Source organism: Oncorhynchus mykiss, chromosome 5, assembly GCF_013265735.2.
Source record: "Oncorhynchus mykiss isolate Arlee chromosome 5, USDA_OmykA_1.1, whole genome shotgun sequence".
NCBI lineage: Eukaryota > Metazoa > Chordata > Actinopteri > Salmoniformes > Salmonidae > Oncorhynchus > Oncorhynchus mykiss.
The window spans coordinates 30,755,719-30,775,475 of record NC_048569.1 but is presented as its reverse complement, the minus strand read 5'-3'; the positions used below and the strand labels follow the sequence as shown (position 1 = coordinate 30,775,475).

Below are 19,757 nucleotides of genomic sequence, written 5' to 3'. Positions count from 1 at the left end.
TTAACTTTGGCTCTGCTTCACCCCCTGACCAATAACAACTTGGTGCAAAAATATGATTTTTTTCCCCGACCCAGGGTCAGTGAGGAGATTGGGCTCAAGATCAGATTAATTTGCAGTGTGAAGAGATAATGCTTACTCTGCAATTTCTCACCCATTAAGCAGAGAACGCAGCAATCCTGGTGTATCATTAAGCTACGTTAGGCCAATACAGTACAACCCACACAGTCAAGACATTCAAAGCTGCGTGTAACTGACAGTAAACCGCTAACTACCCCGGTCTGGTTCCTCACCTGTCAGTGTATCGCCTGGTAGGTTCGTTCAACACCACACCGTGGGGGGCGTGGGAGAATGGTGGCTGGCGCAGCAGTCGGTGGCGGAGCGGCTTGCAGTGGCGGCACAGCAGGCAGTTGGGCTTAGACGCCAGCAGGGTAGCATCAATCTCCAGGTGCTGCTCCATGGTGAAGAACTGCACACCGTACACCTCCTCCTCCACGTCCAGCTTCAGCGTCAGTGGCGTATCACAGAACACGTTACTAGGGCCCAACGAAAGGTTGTTTCCACTCACGGTCAGGAGCAGGATGTTGTGGATGGCGGGAAAGGCCGTCTCCTCGGGGCTGAAGAAGGTGACCCATACAGTGAGGGAGTCGGGCACCAGTGGGTGGGGGAATTCTAGCTGGAGCATGCAGCCCTGCAGTGGGCACTCGGACAGTCCCACGGCCCCCTGCTCGATGCCGGCGTTGGGGCTCCAGGTACGCACGCTGGGCTCACACGCCTGCTCCACGTCTGGAGGTCCTGGGGGTCAAAAGGACAGAGGTACAGCAGATCAGACATAACATATAAACAACTATAAAGTAAATACACACTCAGACACAACCAACACAGAGAAAATGAAATACAATAGAAAACAAAGGTTAGGTAATTGCATTTGCAAACATGACCATGTGTGGTTGTTTGAATTTGTTTGTATGCAGGGAAGAGCTGCAGGTGCATGTCGAAAAAAATCTATATATAATGTGTATATAGAACAGTGGTTTGACTGACTACAAATGGCTGTTGCAGGTGAAGTATCAGGGCTGAATGAGCTGTTGGCTTTTCTCAGCAATTGACTACATGCGACAGACACGGGACTGAGTTCATTGTCAGTAAAGCAGGGGAGCTGCCTGTGTTCCTCTTGAGAGAGGCCCTGCACAGGGTTCTCACTTCAGTGGCAGTCATTACAACACCAAACAGCACTCCTCCAGCCATATTTGGAGTCCACAGCTACCTCGTATTATCCAGAGTGACGTATACCAACATTCATCAAGCGCTTTGAAAAGCCAGCGTTATGGAAGACACTGTGTTCTCCCTGTTTTCCTTTTGTGCACTTCCAAACTGGCAACCGACAAACCCATTTGCTAACCTCAATTCTGGGCACCGCACAAAATTCCAGTGTTTAATCAAGTGAGCACTGAATTCGGTTTCCAGGCCACATTATCTCAACACATTTATTATTGTAAGTGTGTGTGTGGCCAGAGTAGAGGTAACTTTGAAAAAAAGGAGAGAAAAGAAACTGAGGAACTGAGATACTCAGAGTTTTGCACCCAGCCTCTCTCTCTCTCATAATGTGCCCCTCACATTCTGTGTTTCGTTTTTCATTGACTTTTTGAGGAAAGGAGTTTTAGCCACTGAAAATATTTTGTAATGTCAGCTGTTATGATGGGCTGTCCTCCTGCTCTAGAACTCCTACTGCGGATACCAGAGGTTCCAGATTTACCATGAGACAGGATGGGGATGTAATCCATCATAAGATCATCTATAGAGTACGTTAAAAAAAAATGCATAAAGATTATATGCAACCTTGGCAAGACCCATGTCTGTTTTTAAACACTGTAGAATTACCAATACAGTAATTTTGAGTATTACAGATTTTATCCTTAAAATCCAACCAAGACAGCAGCTTTTCATTAGGGTTAAATCTACTCTCTGTTATAAAAACAGCTCTGAAGCATTTGACCTAGCCTTGCCTCCCAGGTTGCTGAAAGGCCCTCAAGGTGTTCAGACAATCCAAACCTGGCCTTTGAATAGGAGGCCTTGCTTTCTCACTTGATTTGCTAATCCCATGGGGGTATTAACCTGTCTAGGAGATCGCTTGTCTAGGAAAGGAGGAAAGAGACATTTGGAGGAATTCCAGCTTAATTGCAGTAGGGATGAATGTGTAGTGTTTCGCCCTCCAGCATCATGTGGGAATCAGACGGTGTGGAATTGTGGAGCGCTGGAAACAGGGGACTGGAATGAACTGGGATACGGATAGATAAACATAGAGGGATATGTCCGGGCATGCACTCTGCTTTCTAAGAATGGGGCCTACCTCTCCATCATACGTCACACTCTCTATAACACACACAACAGACTGACTGACTTGCACTGAAGTAACCATTGTCCTCAGAGGAGGCTGGTGGGTGGAGCAATAGGAGGACAGACTCATTGTAATGGCTGGAATGGAATTAATGGAATGGAGTCAAACACACAACAGAATGACTGACTTGCACTGAAGTAACTTTCACTACTTGAATTCATGCCACGACCTCTAACTAGAGGGCATGAGAGGAACTACAATGGAAATATGTCTTGCTCACTTGTGTTTTGTCCCTTGCGAGCCTTACTGTGTCATCTGCGTGAACACATTCATAGCTGTATGACCGCATATATTCTTCAATTGTTACATTAAACCAATCAAGCGATTCCTCATAGTCTAGAAGGCCAATAAACGTCAGTCAGTCATTCATTCCATCTCTCTGCATATGATATCTGCAGTCTAAACGGTTGGCGTGGGTGACAGGGGTGAGGGATGGAGAATGTGGCGGGAAGGGTGAGTGATGGGGAAAGCAGAGGGCCTGAAGGAGGAGTGGTGACTGACAGTCCGGCTCCTCTCCTCTCCCTCGCCTGGGGAGTTTGCAGATATTTTCTTCAGCACACATCCACCACACCTCTCCTTCTTTTCCAGATCAACCTCGCTGGCCTCCACTCAACATCCCAATGTTGAAAAAAAAAAACACAACCTTGTCCTGGCGCGCGGATGCTTTTATATAGTGCAACTCTTTTATTGGATATCGGAGGGAATTCCTGTGACATTATACAATGAAATGAACCGGAACGCTGAATTGGAACGTTCTGGGTTCAAAGTTCCGCTGTGATTCATTATTGCTAAGAGTTTTGCCAAGAAGCCAAACAAGAGAAACAAGCAATGTCATTAAGACATTCTGAAATAGTGAGTAGCTTTTGGAACATTTGGAGCATTGCAGCAGTAAAACCATTGTTGGATTTGAAAAGATACTACTGAGGGATTGGACAGTTTTGGAGATGGAACAGGGCATCCGTCAATGCAATCGGGCATGCGGCAGGGGAGTCTTTTCCAATATTTTGCGTCATACACAATGCAACAAGGTCCTGGGCAAGTTTCTGGCTGATCTGTCATTTGTATTGTATTTCCTTAAGGGAGCATCCCTTATGCTGAGGTAGCGCACGTCAGGATTGATATTCTCCAGAATAAGTGTGTTTGTGAGTATGTGAGCGTACAGTACATGCATGACTGTGGATGTCTCTGTAAGTCTCTGTGTGCATCCATGTCTCTATCCAATCCCTCTCCATCACCAAATCATTATCTCATGAATATCATTGAAGTGCTAGTGGAGATAAAGCAGGGGAAGCTGTTCTTTCTCTTCAGGTACTTTGTGTCTGAACCCTGTCGCCCTGAGTCCCTGCAGTGTGCAGCCCTGACAGCAATGGAGTAGAGCCCAGTGAGTGTTGTTCTCCCAGACAGACAGAGAGAGCACACACACTCACCACACACACACACACACACACCCACAGCATCACATAATGCAGTGAGGCTTGACACTGCCCCGCCTACAAAGGAGGCCGCTGTTAATGAAAGCATGGCCCGACATCTGGGCCAGTCAGACAGGAACACTTGGCGATGCACGGCTTGGTGTAGCGAGCACATTTACACATAAATGTACACACAGAAAAATGCACATACTGTATGTGCACACACACAGACAATTTACAAGGCCCTCATTGAATAAACCCGCAGCACACACACACACACACACACACACACACGTGTGCACGCATGACTTTGCATACACACATCTCAGATCCTTCACGTCCATCCACACACACTCCTGGTTCCAATCAGCTGCAGGATCCTCCTCATGAATGTCACAAACCACATGTAATTCTCTTAACTATCTTGGGTGGTTTCCACATGGTTTCTTCCCTCTCTTTTTTCATCCTCTGGTTTCTCTTCCCCCAGCCATATTTCTCCTGGGTCTAGAGCAGTAAAGATTTACGAGGGGTGCTCCAACTCTCTCTCTGACCACGCCAGGGTTTCCTAGCTACAGAAGTGTTGGAACACGAGCCATGGGACTGACAGGTGTCAGGCGTTTTACAGACACAAACGCACAAGCGCACACATATAAGCCTGTACACGCCTATTCACATACACGAACACATGCCTGAACATGCCCACTGTCCATTACACACAAACACACACACACACACACACACACACACACACACACAAATACATATTCACCCTCTCAGCCACCCATTCAACTACACACATACACACTACGCTAACACATGCCCATATACACAGACTCATGGCATTGGCATTCTGCATGCTTGCATCGTCGGGATGTCTGTGGGTGGCGGTTACATGACTGTCATAAGCTGCCATAGAGACAACACACACACACACACACAATAATGCAGCTGTTAGCAGCCCGTGATGGACTAGCATTGGTGTGTAAACAGGGGAGTGGGAATCTGCTGCTTGCTAACAGGGAGCACTTCCAAACAGTGAGGTTAACACACAGTGCCACAGACAAGCCCAGACTTGCCTCTCACACACTCTCACTCACACTGTAGCCTGTGTGGAGCAAGGAACATGCAAACAGACACACACATAGACATGTGCGCAAGTGTGAGCACGCACACACATACACACACACACACACATGCACACAGACACAGCACTAATGGCAGTCTGATCCCTAGCCCAATGAGTCACTGGGTTCATTATTAGCCATGTGCTGTCGGACAGCTGCCAAATTGATCAGATCTCACTGGATTCTACAGACTCCAGCTCTGACCCTGAAAGACCACGGAATAACAATGGAATAACTTTGAAGCTTGGGAAACTGTACCATCTTGGCATCTCTATCAACATACCAACACAGTAGGGATAATCTATTCCTTTTCAATGTATTTCTTATCAGAAGACCTTGGACAGAGTTTTAATACCTCTGCATCTCCATACAGTGCCTTGCGAAAGTATTCGGCCCCCTTGAACTTTGCGTCCTTTTGCCACATTTCAGGCTTCAAACATAAAGATATAAAACTTGAAGAATCAACAACAAGTGGGACACAATCATGAAGTGGAACGACATTTATTGGATATTTCAAACTTTTTTAACAAATCAAAAACTGAAAAATTGGGCGTGCAAAATTATTCAGCCCCCTTAAGTTAATACTTTGTAGCGCCACCTTTTGCTGCGATTACAGCTGTAAGTCGCTTGGGGTATGTCTCTATCAGTTTTGCACATGGAGAGACTGAAGCTTTTTCCCATTCCTCCTTGCAAAACAGCTCGAGCTCAGTGAGGTTGGATGGAGAGCATTTGTGAACAGCAGTTTTCAGTTCTTTCCACATATTCTCGATTGGATTCAGGTCTGGACTTTGACTTGGCCATTCTAACACCTGGATATGTTTATTTTTGAACCATTCCATTGTAGATTTTGCTTTATGTTTTGGATCATTGTCTTGTTGGAAGACAAATCTCCATCCCAGTCTCAGGTCTTTTGCAGACTCCATCAGGTTTTCTTCCAAATCAAATCAAATCAAATTTATTTATATAGCCCTTCGTACATCAGCTGATATCTCAAAGTGCTGTACAGAAACCCAGCCTAAAACCCCAAACAGCAAGCAATGCAGGTGTAGAAGCACGGTGGCTAGGAAAAACTCCAGAATGGTCCTGTATTTGGCTCCATCCATCTTCCCATCAATTTTAACCATCTTCCCTGTCCCTGCTGAAGAAAAGCAGGCCCAAACCATGATGCTGCCACCACCATGTTTGACAGTGGGGATGGTGTGTTCAGCTGTGTTGCTTTTACGCCAAACATAACGTTTTGCATTGTTGCCAAAAAGTTCAATTTTGGTTTCATCTGACCAGAGCACCTTCTTCCACATGTTTGGTGTGTCTCCCAGGTGGCTTGTGGCAAACTTTAAACAACACTTTTTATGGATATCTTTAAGAAATGGCTTTCTTCTTGCCACTCTTCCATAAAGGCCAGATATGTGCAATATACGACTGATTGTTGTCCTATGGACAGAGTCTCCCACCTCAGCTGTAGATCTCTGCAGTTCATCCAGAGTGATCATGGGCCTCTTGGCTGCATCTCTGATCAGTCTTCTCCTTGTATGAGCTGAAAGTTTAGAGGGACGGCCAGATCTTGGTAGATTTGCAGTGGTCTGATACTCCTTCCATTTCAATATTATCGCTTGTGCAGTGCTCCTTGGGATGTTTAAAGCTTGGGAAATCTTTTTGTATCCAAATCCGGCTTTAAACTTCTTCACAACAGTATCTCGGACCTGCCTGGTGTGTTCCTTGTTCTTCATGATGCTCTCTGCGCTTTTAACGGACCTCTGAGACTATCACAGTGCAGGTGCATTTATACGGAGACTTGATTACACACAGGTGGATTGTATTTATCATCATTAGTCATTTAGGTCAACATTGGATCATTCAGAGATCCTCACTGAACTTCTGGAGAGAGTTTGCTGCACTGAAAGTAAAGGGGCTGAATAATTTTGCACGCCCAATTTTTCAGTTTTTGATTTGTTAAAAAAGTTTGAAATATCCAATAAATGTCGTTCCACTTCATGATTGTGTCCCACTTGTTGATTCTTCACAAAAAAATATAGTTTTATATCTTTATGTTTGAAGCCTGAAATGTGGCAAAAGGTTGCAAAGTTCAAGGGGGCCGAATACTTTCGCAAGGCACTGTATATAGACTAGACTGAATAGACTGATGTACAGATATTATCAGCTGTGTATTTAGCCATCAAACTTCCTCTAGACGCAGAATGGCATAATAATGGTGGATATACTGACACACTGATACATACATTGAATCACACTCCAACACACTCTGAACAATGCTTAATACTGCAGATGCCAGAGCCAGCTAGCGGTCAGAGGTGCACAGCTGTGCAGACTATTTATAAATACCAAATTCCGCCTCCTTAATGCTGGTCCCTCTACAGTTATTCTAAAATCCTCTGCAAGAGCTGGAGGAGAGAGGGGAAGAAAAACGCATCCTATTTCGGGAATTCTGTTGATTTAAGCTTTCACTGTCCTCACTTTCCCTGATATCAAATGGGAGAAATTATGTCATGGACATGATCCATGGAGAGCTCTTCCCAGTTCCCACCATGCCTGTCGCTGTGAGCCCACGTTTGGTATTTCTGGGATACGGAATCTCCATTCCGTTGGGAACACTGGCTCAACTTTGACTCCCTCTGCGTCCCTCAGCTCGTGTCAAGGGCCGTGACTCAGATGAATCATTTGCATGCTTGGGGCTTGACTCAGCAACCAAATTATTTGCATGTTTGAGAGTTGACACAGAAGCCAAATTGAGCCTCATACTGTCCTAGTGAGAGTGAGAGTTCCTGATGTGGTGAAGATCCTATCCGTAAGAGAAAGAGGAGGGAAGAAGTTCAGGTGTGTTATTGACAGGGTGGGGATACATTGAGAATGCGTGTGTCCTACCTTGCAAGGCAGGGTGGGGGGTTTACAGTAGCTACTGTGTGTACTGCATGTTCTGGGGTAGGGTGGTTAGAATCCAACAGAGTAAAAGTAAATGAATGGGTAAAGTGAGTAGGAGAAGTGCACTGAGCTTTGAAGGGTACAGATGTATCAGCGGTGAGACAGAGAGGTGAGGAGTCAGTTTGTCAGTCGGTCAGTAAGTCAGTCAGTCAGTGTGGTAATAAATAAGCCAGGAGAGAGCTGTCTTACCTTCGGCCTCGCGGGGGCTCCAGTGTCCAGAGGGGGCGCAGGGTCGGGGGGACGAAGAGTTGGATGCGTACTGCAGCAGGACCCGACCCTCTGTGCATTTATCACACACTGATCCCACTTCTCTAGGAAACCAACAGACAGGCACAGCAACCAACTTAGATACAGTTTATAAAACACACTCACTATGACTGGTACTCATTTGTATACAGGCCAATAGACAGGTGCTAATTTTGATGCAATCAAAACAGACAGTCAACCCATTTGTCCAAAATATCTCCAGTACTCTGCAGAGTGGAAGTAAATACTAAAGACCCTGACTGTGCTGCATGCCCCATTCGTCCAGCTCATTTCACCTGTCGTAGAAGTGGCCGGAGATAGGCGGGAACCACTCCAGGGTAATGGCGTCATGCTCCTGCCCCACCACTTGGGGCGCCATGGGCACAGGGGGTGGTTTGGACGCGGGCTGCCACGTCTGGTAGATCAGGTCCAGGTAGCAGTGCATCCGGGCCACTTGGTTGGGGGTGAACGAGTCTGTACAGTCGTCATCTATGTGGAAGAGATGATCAGAAATATGATGTAGATGATGTATTCATTTAAGTAGGATTTAAAATTCATTATATTTTATAGCAGAATACAGGTTAATAGGTTGAGTTAGCCAATAGAGAATGGTTAGGGAATGCTTGAGAAGTAATGTACATATACTGTATACGTACAGAAGGAAGAAAAACAGGACCCGGATGTACAGTCTGTAGCAATGTTATTAAGGGAAGCAATATTCATACAGTCTCCACAGGTCAGTTACCTGAATTTACCCAGGGTGTTTTTCCAATGCAATGTCTACATTCCACACCTGCTAAGGCACACACACAGATGTAGGATCTTCATTTGATCACCCTGTTGCAGGATAACTTTCCTGCATTGCAGGGCATTTAAAACGTGTAGTGTATTTGAGGTTTAGAAAGGCTTCTCAAGTTTGTAATTTACACTTAGAAATGTCACACTTTGTTTTCCCTTATGAAAAATGCATCAACCACTTCAAAAATATCCATTCATTATTTTCTTTTGCTGCAGGATTATTTTCCTGGTGTAGGAGACTGGCTCAAATTAAGATCCTACATCTTTATGTGACACTTGGGGTCAGCATACTGTATGGTAGGACATTCCTATGTTATGTGTGTTTATTTCTAAAGTGATGGGACTGCAGCGTGTGATGGATTATCGAACCATCGGCATAAGTTTGTATGACGTATCTGAGTGTGTACGCATGTGTCTGTGCCTGTTTATGTGTGTCAGAAAGTGTGCACGTGTTTGTATGTCGATTAATTTTTTTGCGTGCGTGTGTGTATGCGCGTGTGTCTGTATGTTTGCAATCTCACCTGCATAGCTCATGTAGTTGTTGTACGGTGTGTGTGTGAAGTGGCGACGCTCACAGGTGTCGTTGCCAGGCTCAGGGTCTCTGCAGTACTTGTACTTGGGTGTGGGGTTAGTGTCTTCACACAGATCTCCTGTCTCCAACGAGGGCTCAGTCTCCAGACACGCATCGTTACACGACTCAATCTCAGAGATCCCCCGGAAAACGTGGTACAGCCCGAGACTGTGGCCGACCTCATGGATCATGGTGTGGGTGTGACCAAATGTGCCGTAGAAGGAGGGGTTCAAAACAATACCACCTATGAATGGAGAGCAGACACAGACAAACACATATTCACACTAGAAAGTACTGGAAGCTGGAGTAAGATTGAGATAATGCATTATTCATCGACCCACACAGCTTCATTATCACCTTCCTCACTGTCAGTGCGGAGGTAGAGATGGCGAGACTGCTCGGGGCTCACACTGTAATTACTCTTAATCAACAACGGGGGCTGTTGAGAAGGGGGAGTGTGTGTGTGTGTGTGTGTATGTCTTTACCCAAATGTGTTAGGGCTTCTTTGTCCCACGGCCAAGTGGCGACACCGGCCAGATCTTCATCAGACGAGTTGGCAAAGAAGACGTTCAGGTGAGTGGAGCCATCCAGATTCAGGATCTCTTTCAGCTCTTTTACATCCAAATAGGCTCTGGAGACCAGAGAGAGAGAGAGACAGTGAGAGAGAGGGGGAGAGAGAGCACAAGAGGGGGAGAGATAGAGGGGGGTAGAGAGAGAGATTTAAACAAATGTAGGAACAAGAGCCAGTTCATTTCACATCACAATAGTTAGCAGAGCAAAGATATTTCCCAAAAAAGTTGAGCATTTCAGACAAAAAGACTGTTAAGAAGAGAGGTAGCGAAATCATTTCAGAATAGAAAAGTCCTGGAGCTTAGACAGGCAGATTGAGACATAATGTAGGCTGGTTGTCAAGAGACCAGTGGAGCAGGACTGAATGAGATGTGTTTACTGTGCTTGGCTAATACTATGCTAGAAGTGGACGGGGAATAAATGAGAACACATAGTCCAACACCATGAAACTGTCAGTCCCCTTCCTTCTGCCCATGTCAAAAGCCCTTATCCAATAGCCAAACTGGTGGTCTTGGCAAATCCTATTGACAAGATCAGTGAATTATTGGATGAGAGAGATATATGTTACAAATTTGAGTTTCTTCAGTTGATATTTGTCAGCTGTCTTGCGGAGAGAGACAGTTGTGTTATACACACAGGGCAACTGGAGGTGAACTGATAGGCCCCAGAAAACTGAAGGGGGAGACGGCGGCAGAAAACTGACCTGTAATATTTTATGTAATTACATCAATGATTAATTAAAGAGAGCCCTGGCTGCTTCAAATGACTAGTAAAGCAAAGTGAAGGAGAGATCTCAGACTCCGTTTGGAAGAGAATCAGTAAGTGGGGAAGGAGGACAACAGAGCACAAGGGTGAAGTGGGCAGCCATAAACACGCTGACAAATGAGGACATCGTAAAAGGAAGAAGAAGAAATAAAAGTTGCCGTAAAAAAACTCCTTAGTGGATAAAATATAGACTAAGCTACCACCCTCTGTGCTGCAGAAGTAGACGACAGTGGGGTGCCATGCAGCACAATTGGAGTGAATGGTCGTGGCAGGTAACATGTCAGGACATGGTTGGTTAAGTGTTGGGACAGAAGAATGAAGAGGGTGAGCCAAGTGGTGCAAACAGGGGACATGTCAGGACATGGTTGGTTAAGTGTTGGGACAGAATAATAAAGAGGATGAGCCAAGTGGTGCAGACAGGGGACATGTCAGGACATGGTTGGTTAAGCGTTGGGACAGAAGAATGAAGAGGGTGAGCCAAGCCAAGTGGTGCAGACAGGGGACATGTCAGGACATGGTTGGTTAAGTGTTGGGACAGAAGAATGAAGAGGGTGAGCCAAGTGGTGCAGACAGGGGACATGTCAGGACATGGTTGGTTAAGTGTTGGGACAGAAGAATGAAAAGGGTGAGCCAAGCCAAGTGGTGCAGACAGGGGACATGTCAGGACATGGTTGGTTAAGTGTTGGGACAGAATAATAAAGAGGATGAGCCAAGTGGTGCAGACAGGGGACATGTCAGGACATGGTTGGTTAAGTGTTGGGACAGAATAATAAAGAGGATGAGCCAAGTGGTGCAGACAGGGGACATGTCAGGACATGGTTGGTTAAGTGTTGGGACAGAATAATAAAGAGGATGAGCCAAGTGGTGCAGACATGGGACATGTCGTTATTGCTGTTAGTTGCTAGACTTAAACCCCTGCTACTATTGATCTGGCTCTTCTAGATTGATTTCCCTCCGCTCCTTCAGAGAAATAAGTCCAGACCAGTAGGTGAGGAAGGATAAGGATGCTGTATACGTTTAGTTCCTGGGACGGGGTCTGGGCCAGGTGTGTTTGGAATAAGAGACGACATAGTGGAAAAGTCCTGCTCGGCCTGTGGGAAACCGGAGGCGCGCACAGGGGCCAGGCCTACAGAGAGCACATGATATAAGGTCCTTCTTCCTAATAATTCCAGGAATTTCATTATTTCCTCGGAAAATATTTGTCCGGCATTTTGGCCGTGCATGAGGGGAAAAAAGGGTCAGGGGGGTTTAATGGCGAGATGAGTAAATCAACAACAGATAAAAGCAGTACTATTGTAGGTCAGAACCCATCTAAACTGAGTTCAATTAAGTCTAATGTATTGGCTCTGTGACAACAACACAACACACATCAGATGTGGACTGGATGGACGGATGCAGGCTTTAGCATGACTGCATAAAAACAGGCCCGGCTGCAAATGTGTCTGTCAGGGTGCATAGGATTTGCACTCTTCTGTGTGTATACATGTGATCAGCTTTGTATGAAAGTAATTGACTGCTTGATGTTGTGGGAGGCTGTTGAAAAATGGGGAGAGAGCAGTGCCTGTTTGACCAGTGGCCTGTATTCATGGATGCCAAGGGAAGTCAGGCTTGACCAAACATTTGACCAATAAAAAAATATGAATTATAAAATAATTTATCTTTCGTCTCTCTGTGTTTTCATAATCTTATGTAAATTCACAAGTGGCTGAATCTTACCGGAGATATCATCAGAGCGTGGGAAACAGCGCCTCTTAATATGTGTAGCCCATGTATCTGATGCTGTCTGGAGCAAAAGACTATGACGTTGTCGCCGTAGCATTTCATTGATTGATGCCAGCAAGAATTTGGACTCCAAAATGCATTAAAAAATAAATAAAAGATCTAGCCAATCAGCGTGCAGCAAAACTTCCCCTAAGGGAGGCCAGTTTGGATTTGGAATCACACAATCAAATCACATCCAAAGCAAAATGTCATTTACAGAAAAACGTGTCTGTTGCTGATCTACTTGTGTTGATGTCCTGCAGTAGCTAGCTTGCTAAATCGGCCCTTTTCTAAGCCATGGATGCAGATGTGGATTTGGACTTAATTCTCTCTACAGGCAATGATTATGTCAGTGATTCTGATCTAACCATAAATTAATATGTTGTGCCACTGGCCAGAGAGATTGAAGTTCAATATGTAGCCTAGTAGGCTCATGTTACTAGCTAGCTAACTTAGCTGGTTCATTGTTGCCCATGCAAGAAAGCTATGCTAGCAAGCATTTTTGCTACAGTGGCTTGCGAAAGTTTTCACCCCCCTTGGCATTTTTCCAATTTTGTTGCCTTACAACCTGGAATTAAAATGAATTTTGTGGGGGTTTATATCATTCGATTTACACAACATGCCTACCACTTTGAAGATGCAAAATATTTTTTTTGTGTGAAACAAACAAGAAATAACATAAAAAAATGAAAACTTACGCGTGCATAACTATTCAACCCCATAAAGTCAATTCTTTGCAGAGACACCTTTTGCAGCAATTACATCTGCAAGTCTCTTGGGGTATGTCTCTATACGCTTGGCACATCTAGCCACCGGGATTTTTGCTCATTCTTCAAGGCAAAACTGCTCCAGCTCCTCAAGTTGGACGGGTTCCACTGGTGTACAGCAATCTTTAAGTCATACCACAGATTTTCAATTGGATTGAGGTCTGGGCTTTGACTAGGCCATTCCAAGACATTTAAATGTTTCCCCTTAAACCACTCGAGTGTTGTTTTAGCAGTATGCTTAGGGTCATTGTCCTGGTAGAAGGTGAACCTCCCACCCAGTCTCAAATCTCTGGAAGACTGAAACAGCTTTCCTTCAAGAATTTCCCTGTATTTAGCGTCATCCATCATTCCTTAAATTCTGATCAGTTTCCCAGTCCCTGACGATGAAAAACATCCCAACACCATGATGCTGCCACCACCATGCTTCACTGTGGGGATGGTGTTCTCAGGGTGATGAGAGGTGTTGGATTTGTGCCAGACATAGAGTTTTTCTTGATGGCCAAAAAGCTCAATTATAGGCTCATCTGAACAGACTACATTCTTACATATGTTTGGGGAGTTTCCCACATGCCTTTTCGTGAACAACAAACATGTTTGCTTATTTTCTTCTGGCCACTCTTCCGTAAAGCTCAGCTCTGTGGGGTGTTCGGCTTAAAGTGATCCTATGCACAGATACTCCAATCTCTGTGGTGGAGCTTTGCAGCTCCTTCATGGTTATCTTTGGTCTCTTTGTTGCCTCTCTAATTAATGCCCTCTTTGCCTTGTCCGTGAGTTTTGGTGGAGCGCAGAGCTGGCCTAACTCGTCCTGGCTGGATACCCCCTTAGCCCGGCAAGTGCGGGGAGCTGGAACAGGCCGCACTGGGCTTTGCTGGCGAACCGGGGACACCGTGCGTAGAGCTGGCGCAGGATAATCTGGGCCGAAGAGACGCACCGGAGGCCAGGAACGCTGAGCCGGCACAATCCGTCCTGGCTGAATGCCCACTCTAGCACGGCCACTGCGGGGAGCTTGCACAGAGCGCACCGGGCTGTGGCTGCGCACCGAAGGCATGGTGCGCAGAACCGGATAACACGGTACTTGATCAGTCATTCTCTCCCCACAGTAAGCACGGGGAGTTGGCTCAGGTCTACAACCTGACTCCGCCAATCTCCCTGTGTGCCCCCCACACAGGGAGAGGGGGGGAAGGGGGGAAGGGGCTGCCTCTCGTGCTTGCTACGTTGCCATCTCTCCCTCGCTGCTTCCACCTGTTCCCATGGGAGGCAATCCCTTCCGGGCCAGGATCTCCTCCCACGTCCAGGATCCTTTGCTGTCCAGGATGTCCTCCCATGTCCAGTCCTCCTGACCACGCTGCTTGGTCCGTTTGTGGTGGGATCTTCTGTAACGTTTGTCGTCGGAAGGAGACCAAGGCGCAGCATGGTAAGTGTTCATGATTCTTTAATTACTCAGAACACCAAACAAAAACAACAAAAGAATAACGAACGTCACATTCTGCAGGCTTCACAGAGCTAACAAAAAACAAGATCCCACAAACACCAAAAGGAGAATGACAACTTATATGTGATCCCCAATCAGAGACAACGATAAACAGCTGCCTCTGATTGGGAACCACACTCGGCAAAAAACAAAGAAATAGAAAACATAGAAATAAAGAAACTAGAATGCCCACCCTAGTCACACCCTGGCCTAACCAAAATAGAGAATAAAAGCCTCTCTATGGCCAGGGCGTGACAGCTTTCTTGATGGTGCCGCTTGCTTGGTGGTGCCCCTTGCCAGTGTTCCAGACTCGGGGGGCCTTTCAGAACATGTGTATATATACAGATGTGGACTTTATTTAACTAATTATGTGACTTCTGAAGGTAATTGGTTGCAGCATATCTTATTTAGGGGCCTCATAGCAAAGAGGGTGAATACATATACTCCTACACCAGTATATTTTTTTCATTTCGCTTCACCAATTGGGACAATTTTATGTCTGTTCATAATATGAAATCCAAATAAAAATCTATTTAAATTAGAGGTTGTAATGCAACAAAATAGGGAAAATGCCAAGGGGGGTGAATACTTCTGCAAGGCACTGTAGGTAGCCTGTGACAAAAACTAAAATCATACTGTATGACAGAACCATAGTCCGTTTTGCCAACATGAAAGAGAGGAGGATGGCATTGGCGTTCAACTGGTCTACAAGTACAGTAAGGTGAGTCAAACATTTGTTTTGATTGCGTGCACACACACACAGAGATCAGTACCATGGACAGCCACATGATATTTAGCAACATTGGACTAAATCGTTTTTGGTATAATTCAGTTCATATTCAGTTTATTAAAGCATATATAACCTTGTTGATTTGATGTTTAAAAGTTTAAGTTGAAATGGTGCAGGAATAGCGGAGGCAGTGCTCCTGTTGTCTTTGTGCTGACTCTGTGGTAACTCTGTGGTTCTAAATCAGTAGATGTTTAGTAAACTGTCTAAAACATGAACTTGCTTGACCTTGCAGGTCATAACTGTTTGCTACATGCAATATCTGCTTTGTGGACTTCACTGGTCAGATGTTGCTCTCCGGTTATGTGATGAAACAAACATACGTGTAGTTGAATGTATTCCGCCACTGTGACTGTTGTCTTTTTGATGTCACGGGCCAGCCTAATTGTATATCACGATGGCGTTTGAACAAATGCGTTATAAAGCAAACAATGCAACAGGTTGAAATATGGCTTTTTCACTGGCTTGGCCTCCTCAGTGATTTTACTCACACACAGCTACTGTGTCTGACACTACTTTGGCCACTGGGGCCTCTGGGATTGAATATTCCAGTCTTGGGCCTGTCCTGCAATCGACTTTGTCTCTCTCCCTTTCTAACACTCGCTCTCACTTTCTCTGTCGCTCCCTCCTCTCTTTTGTGCTCTCCCCATCTCTAACGCCCTCCCTCCTTCCCACTCTCCCTTTCCTGGCTCCCAGGCTCTTCTCTAAGGATGTCTCTGGTTTAACCCAAATTAGGGCCTGATGGGTCAGTTTCACCCCCCTCAGTGCTCCTCTCCCCTCATCTCTTACCCTTCATACTCTATCCTTCGCCCCTTGCCCCATATTCCACGTCCATTGCCCCTTGGGAGCCACAGGGGAGAGACAATTTTCCATTCATTTGAAGACTCCACTTTTCATGCATGCCCTGGGAAGAACATCTACTGTAGATCACTTAGAAAGAGAGAGAGAGAGAGAGAGAGAGAGAGAGAGAGAGAGAGAGAGAGAGAAGAGCCTCAGAGAGAAGAGGCGGAAAAAAATTGAAAATGTAACTACACTAAATTCAGATGTCAGCGGGCATCTGTTCTGGGGCAGTCCAAGGTGCAAAGAGAGCTCAAACTGCAGTGTTAATGCTTTTATATCTGATACATATTAAATGAAAGATTATGACTTCATCCATTTACACCCACATATAATTCATATAAGCCCATAAATTTGCCTCGTATACATACGTCTGGGGCTGCTGAGTGTGAAACGCTGCGGTGAGTTGGCATGGTGATGGCGGCCTGACGGCCAAGAACACTTTTAAATCGGTGGGCCCCTCAGCTCTCCTGTCATCGGCTTGGTCAACACCGCAGACCCTAAAGGCCTCATTCATCCCTGACGTTATTACCACACTGACACGCTCTTTTTCTTCATCCTTAATCTTTTGTGCTTTTTCCCGCTCTAAGGAGGACACAACCTACCTAAGACCAAGTGTTGACACTAGTGTTCAAAAGTTGGACACCCAAGCTAGACAACTGGGACTTCCAGAGTTAGAATTAAAGTACAGTATAGAGAATATGCGCCTGGAAACACATGATAAAAGTTTCCAGTACTTGTAGTGTATCTGTTTATCTTAAGTGGAGACTCTTAATAGTGTCGGTGGTGTGTCCGTACCAACCAATCATAACCTTAAAGTGGGGTTTCAAAGGTGGTGGGACAGTCTTGAAAATGTGTTGGCATTCTCAGGTCAAATTACACATGACAGTGTTGCATGTGAATGCCACTAGATTACATTTCTGTACTATCTCACCCATGTAAATTCCAAATCAACTCCTAAGTACTTACTGTTGTTTCACCTCAGATTTTGACATACCGGTAAGCACAGTCAGGACCAGACATAAGGAAGAATGTCATCCCACGAAAAATCCCCTGACAATAACATCAAATATCAGCATAACCGTAAAACAGTATAACAACAAAGGCCTGTGAAAACAATGCAAAATATTTCATTTTATGCGAGGGGATTGTTAGGTATTATCAGTGGTATTTCCAGAGGAGCCTCTGTCTGTGGACGGCAGAGAAGAGCAGCTAGCAATGCAGAGCTGCTGAGCCGAGCGGCCTACCACTGTCCCCTAATAGCCAGATTCCTAAACACACTAAGTGGTAACAGGCATGAGGGCTACAAAAATAAACGCAGGACCTCACAGCCATTGTTCCCTTGCGTATGTAGTGCGTAGTTCGTCCAGAATTCCACAATTAAGGAGGAATGTCGAATAATGTTTGTAGTGCGGCCCTCCATGAGGTTCTCTAGACATACCATAATCAAACCAAAATAAAGAAGCACTCGGGGAGCTTCTCTTTTTTTCAACTTCAGAAATCTCTCTCTTTCTTCATTTCTCTTTCAATCTCTCTTATCCCCCCTTTTAAGAGCCCATCTTTCATATGTCTGCAGGGAGATTTGAATGGAAGGGACTGTAAGTGTGTGCCAATAGCTGATTTCTATGAGACGCCGTCTTGGCTGACTGTTGATGAATGACTTTGTGATGATGACTGAAACGGAGGGGAGAGAAGAGATGGCAAACCCACCTGCTTCTTCTTTCTGATGTCGCCTCACACAGAGTTGTTTAGCAGCCATGTTAAACACAGAGAGTGCCAGCGAGACAGTGCTTCCAGGCCTTTGCAATGAGCATGATAGAAAACAGCCTAGTGCCTTGAATCTGGCTACATCAGAAAGACACAAATATTCCCCACAATAGCCCTATTTGGGGCTTTTTCCACCCCCCCCTCTCTTATGCATGACGCTGTCCAAAAACATCTACTAGCATCTGACATTGGTAGGTTGTTTTTTCTCCAGTCACCGCTAGAAATTCAAGACCACAAGGACCCTCTACAACCGCTGCAAAATGTCTCTGTCCTCAGTGTTCGAGTTTCACGGCCGCCAAGAAAAACCCTTTACTACTGGAGCCCCTCAAGGTCCATGACAAAAAGCAGTTCCAGAGAGAATCAGAAACCGTTTTTCTCACTGCTGCTCAATCATCCTCCATGGCACAGAGTAGGAATCCTGCACATACTGGCAGGTATTAGAGCAGTGGAGGCCTCAGCATCTCCTCTCAGTAACCCTAACAAACTGGTGGAAAAAACATGTATTTTATTTCAATGTTTTTATGAATACCACTAGCAACAACAGAATAAACACATTTTGAATGACATACCTACAGTAGAAAATAAGAGAATATCTTCTTTCTAATAATGTCAACTTCATTTCTCAACTAAAATGGAATAAATTACACTCACTGGAGTATCTAGCATAGGCTTTGATAAAGCACCCACGAATAGGCTACCAGTGTGGCAAGTGCCGCTGGCTGCTGGTAAGCTTTCTTGACTAGGACATTCATTTTTGCCAACACATGGCTAACCTTTGTATAACCACATGCTCTCAAAGAACAACATTTCAGTTACCTTTCCAGCTTATAGTCTTTGTAAGAGTTAACACTTCCTCTTCCAATTACAATGTGGGGAGAACAAAATAATTGTAAACTATGTACCTAATCTATTTATTGTAAAATGTTGATTACTTCTCCTTGCCATTATCATTCACCTGATGATAAGACAAGACATGCACAAAATACAGTACCAGTCAAAAGTTTGAACACACCAACTAATTCAAGAGGTTTTCTTTATTTTTACCATTTTCTATATTGTAGAATAATAGTCAAATCTATGAAATAATAACACATGTGGAATCATATCAATATATTTGAGATTTGAGATTCTTCAAAGTAGCTACCCTTTGCCTTGATGACAGCTTTGCACACGCTTGGCATTCTCCCAACCAGCTTCATGAGGTAGTCACCTGGAATGCAGTTCAATTAACAGGGGAGCCATGTTAAAAGTTAATTTGTGGAATTTCTTTCCTTCTTAATGAGTTAGAGCCAATCAGTTGTGTTGTGACAAGGTAGGGTGGTAAACAGAAGATAGCCCTATTTGGTAAAAGACCAAATAGGGTCCATATATGACAAGAACAGCTCAAATAAGCAAAGAGAAACAACAGTCCATCATTACTTTAAGACATGAAGGTAAGTCAATCCGGAAAATGTCAAGAACTTTTAACGTTTCTTTAAGTGCAGTCGCAAAAACCATCAAGCGTTATGATGAAACTGGCTCTCATGAGGACCGCCACAGGAAAGGAAGA

General features: G+C 44.9%; 1 protein-coding gene across 2 annotated transcripts in view; it reads right to left on the bottom strand.

The window, feature by feature from the left end:
* The window catches only part of LOC110522910 (pappalysin-1-like), a 113,745-nt gene that overhangs the window by 80,123 nt on the left and 13,865 nt on the right, over window positions 1-19,757 (bottom strand). For both annotated transcript variants that reach the window (XM_036977271.1, XM_036977272.1), the window contains exons 3-7: window positions 9,969-10,114; window positions 9,434-9,727; window positions 8,411-8,603; window positions 8,058-8,179; window positions 291-792 (exon numbers count right to left, since the gene is read on the bottom strand). In XM_036977271.1, coding sequence (XP_036833166.1) covers window positions 291-792; window positions 8,058-8,179; window positions 8,411-8,603; window positions 9,434-9,727; window positions 9,969-10,114 — 1,257 coding nt within the window. The remainder of the gene's footprint in view (window positions 1-290; window positions 793-8,057; window positions 8,180-8,410; window positions 8,604-9,433; window positions 9,728-9,968; window positions 10,115-19,757) is intronic.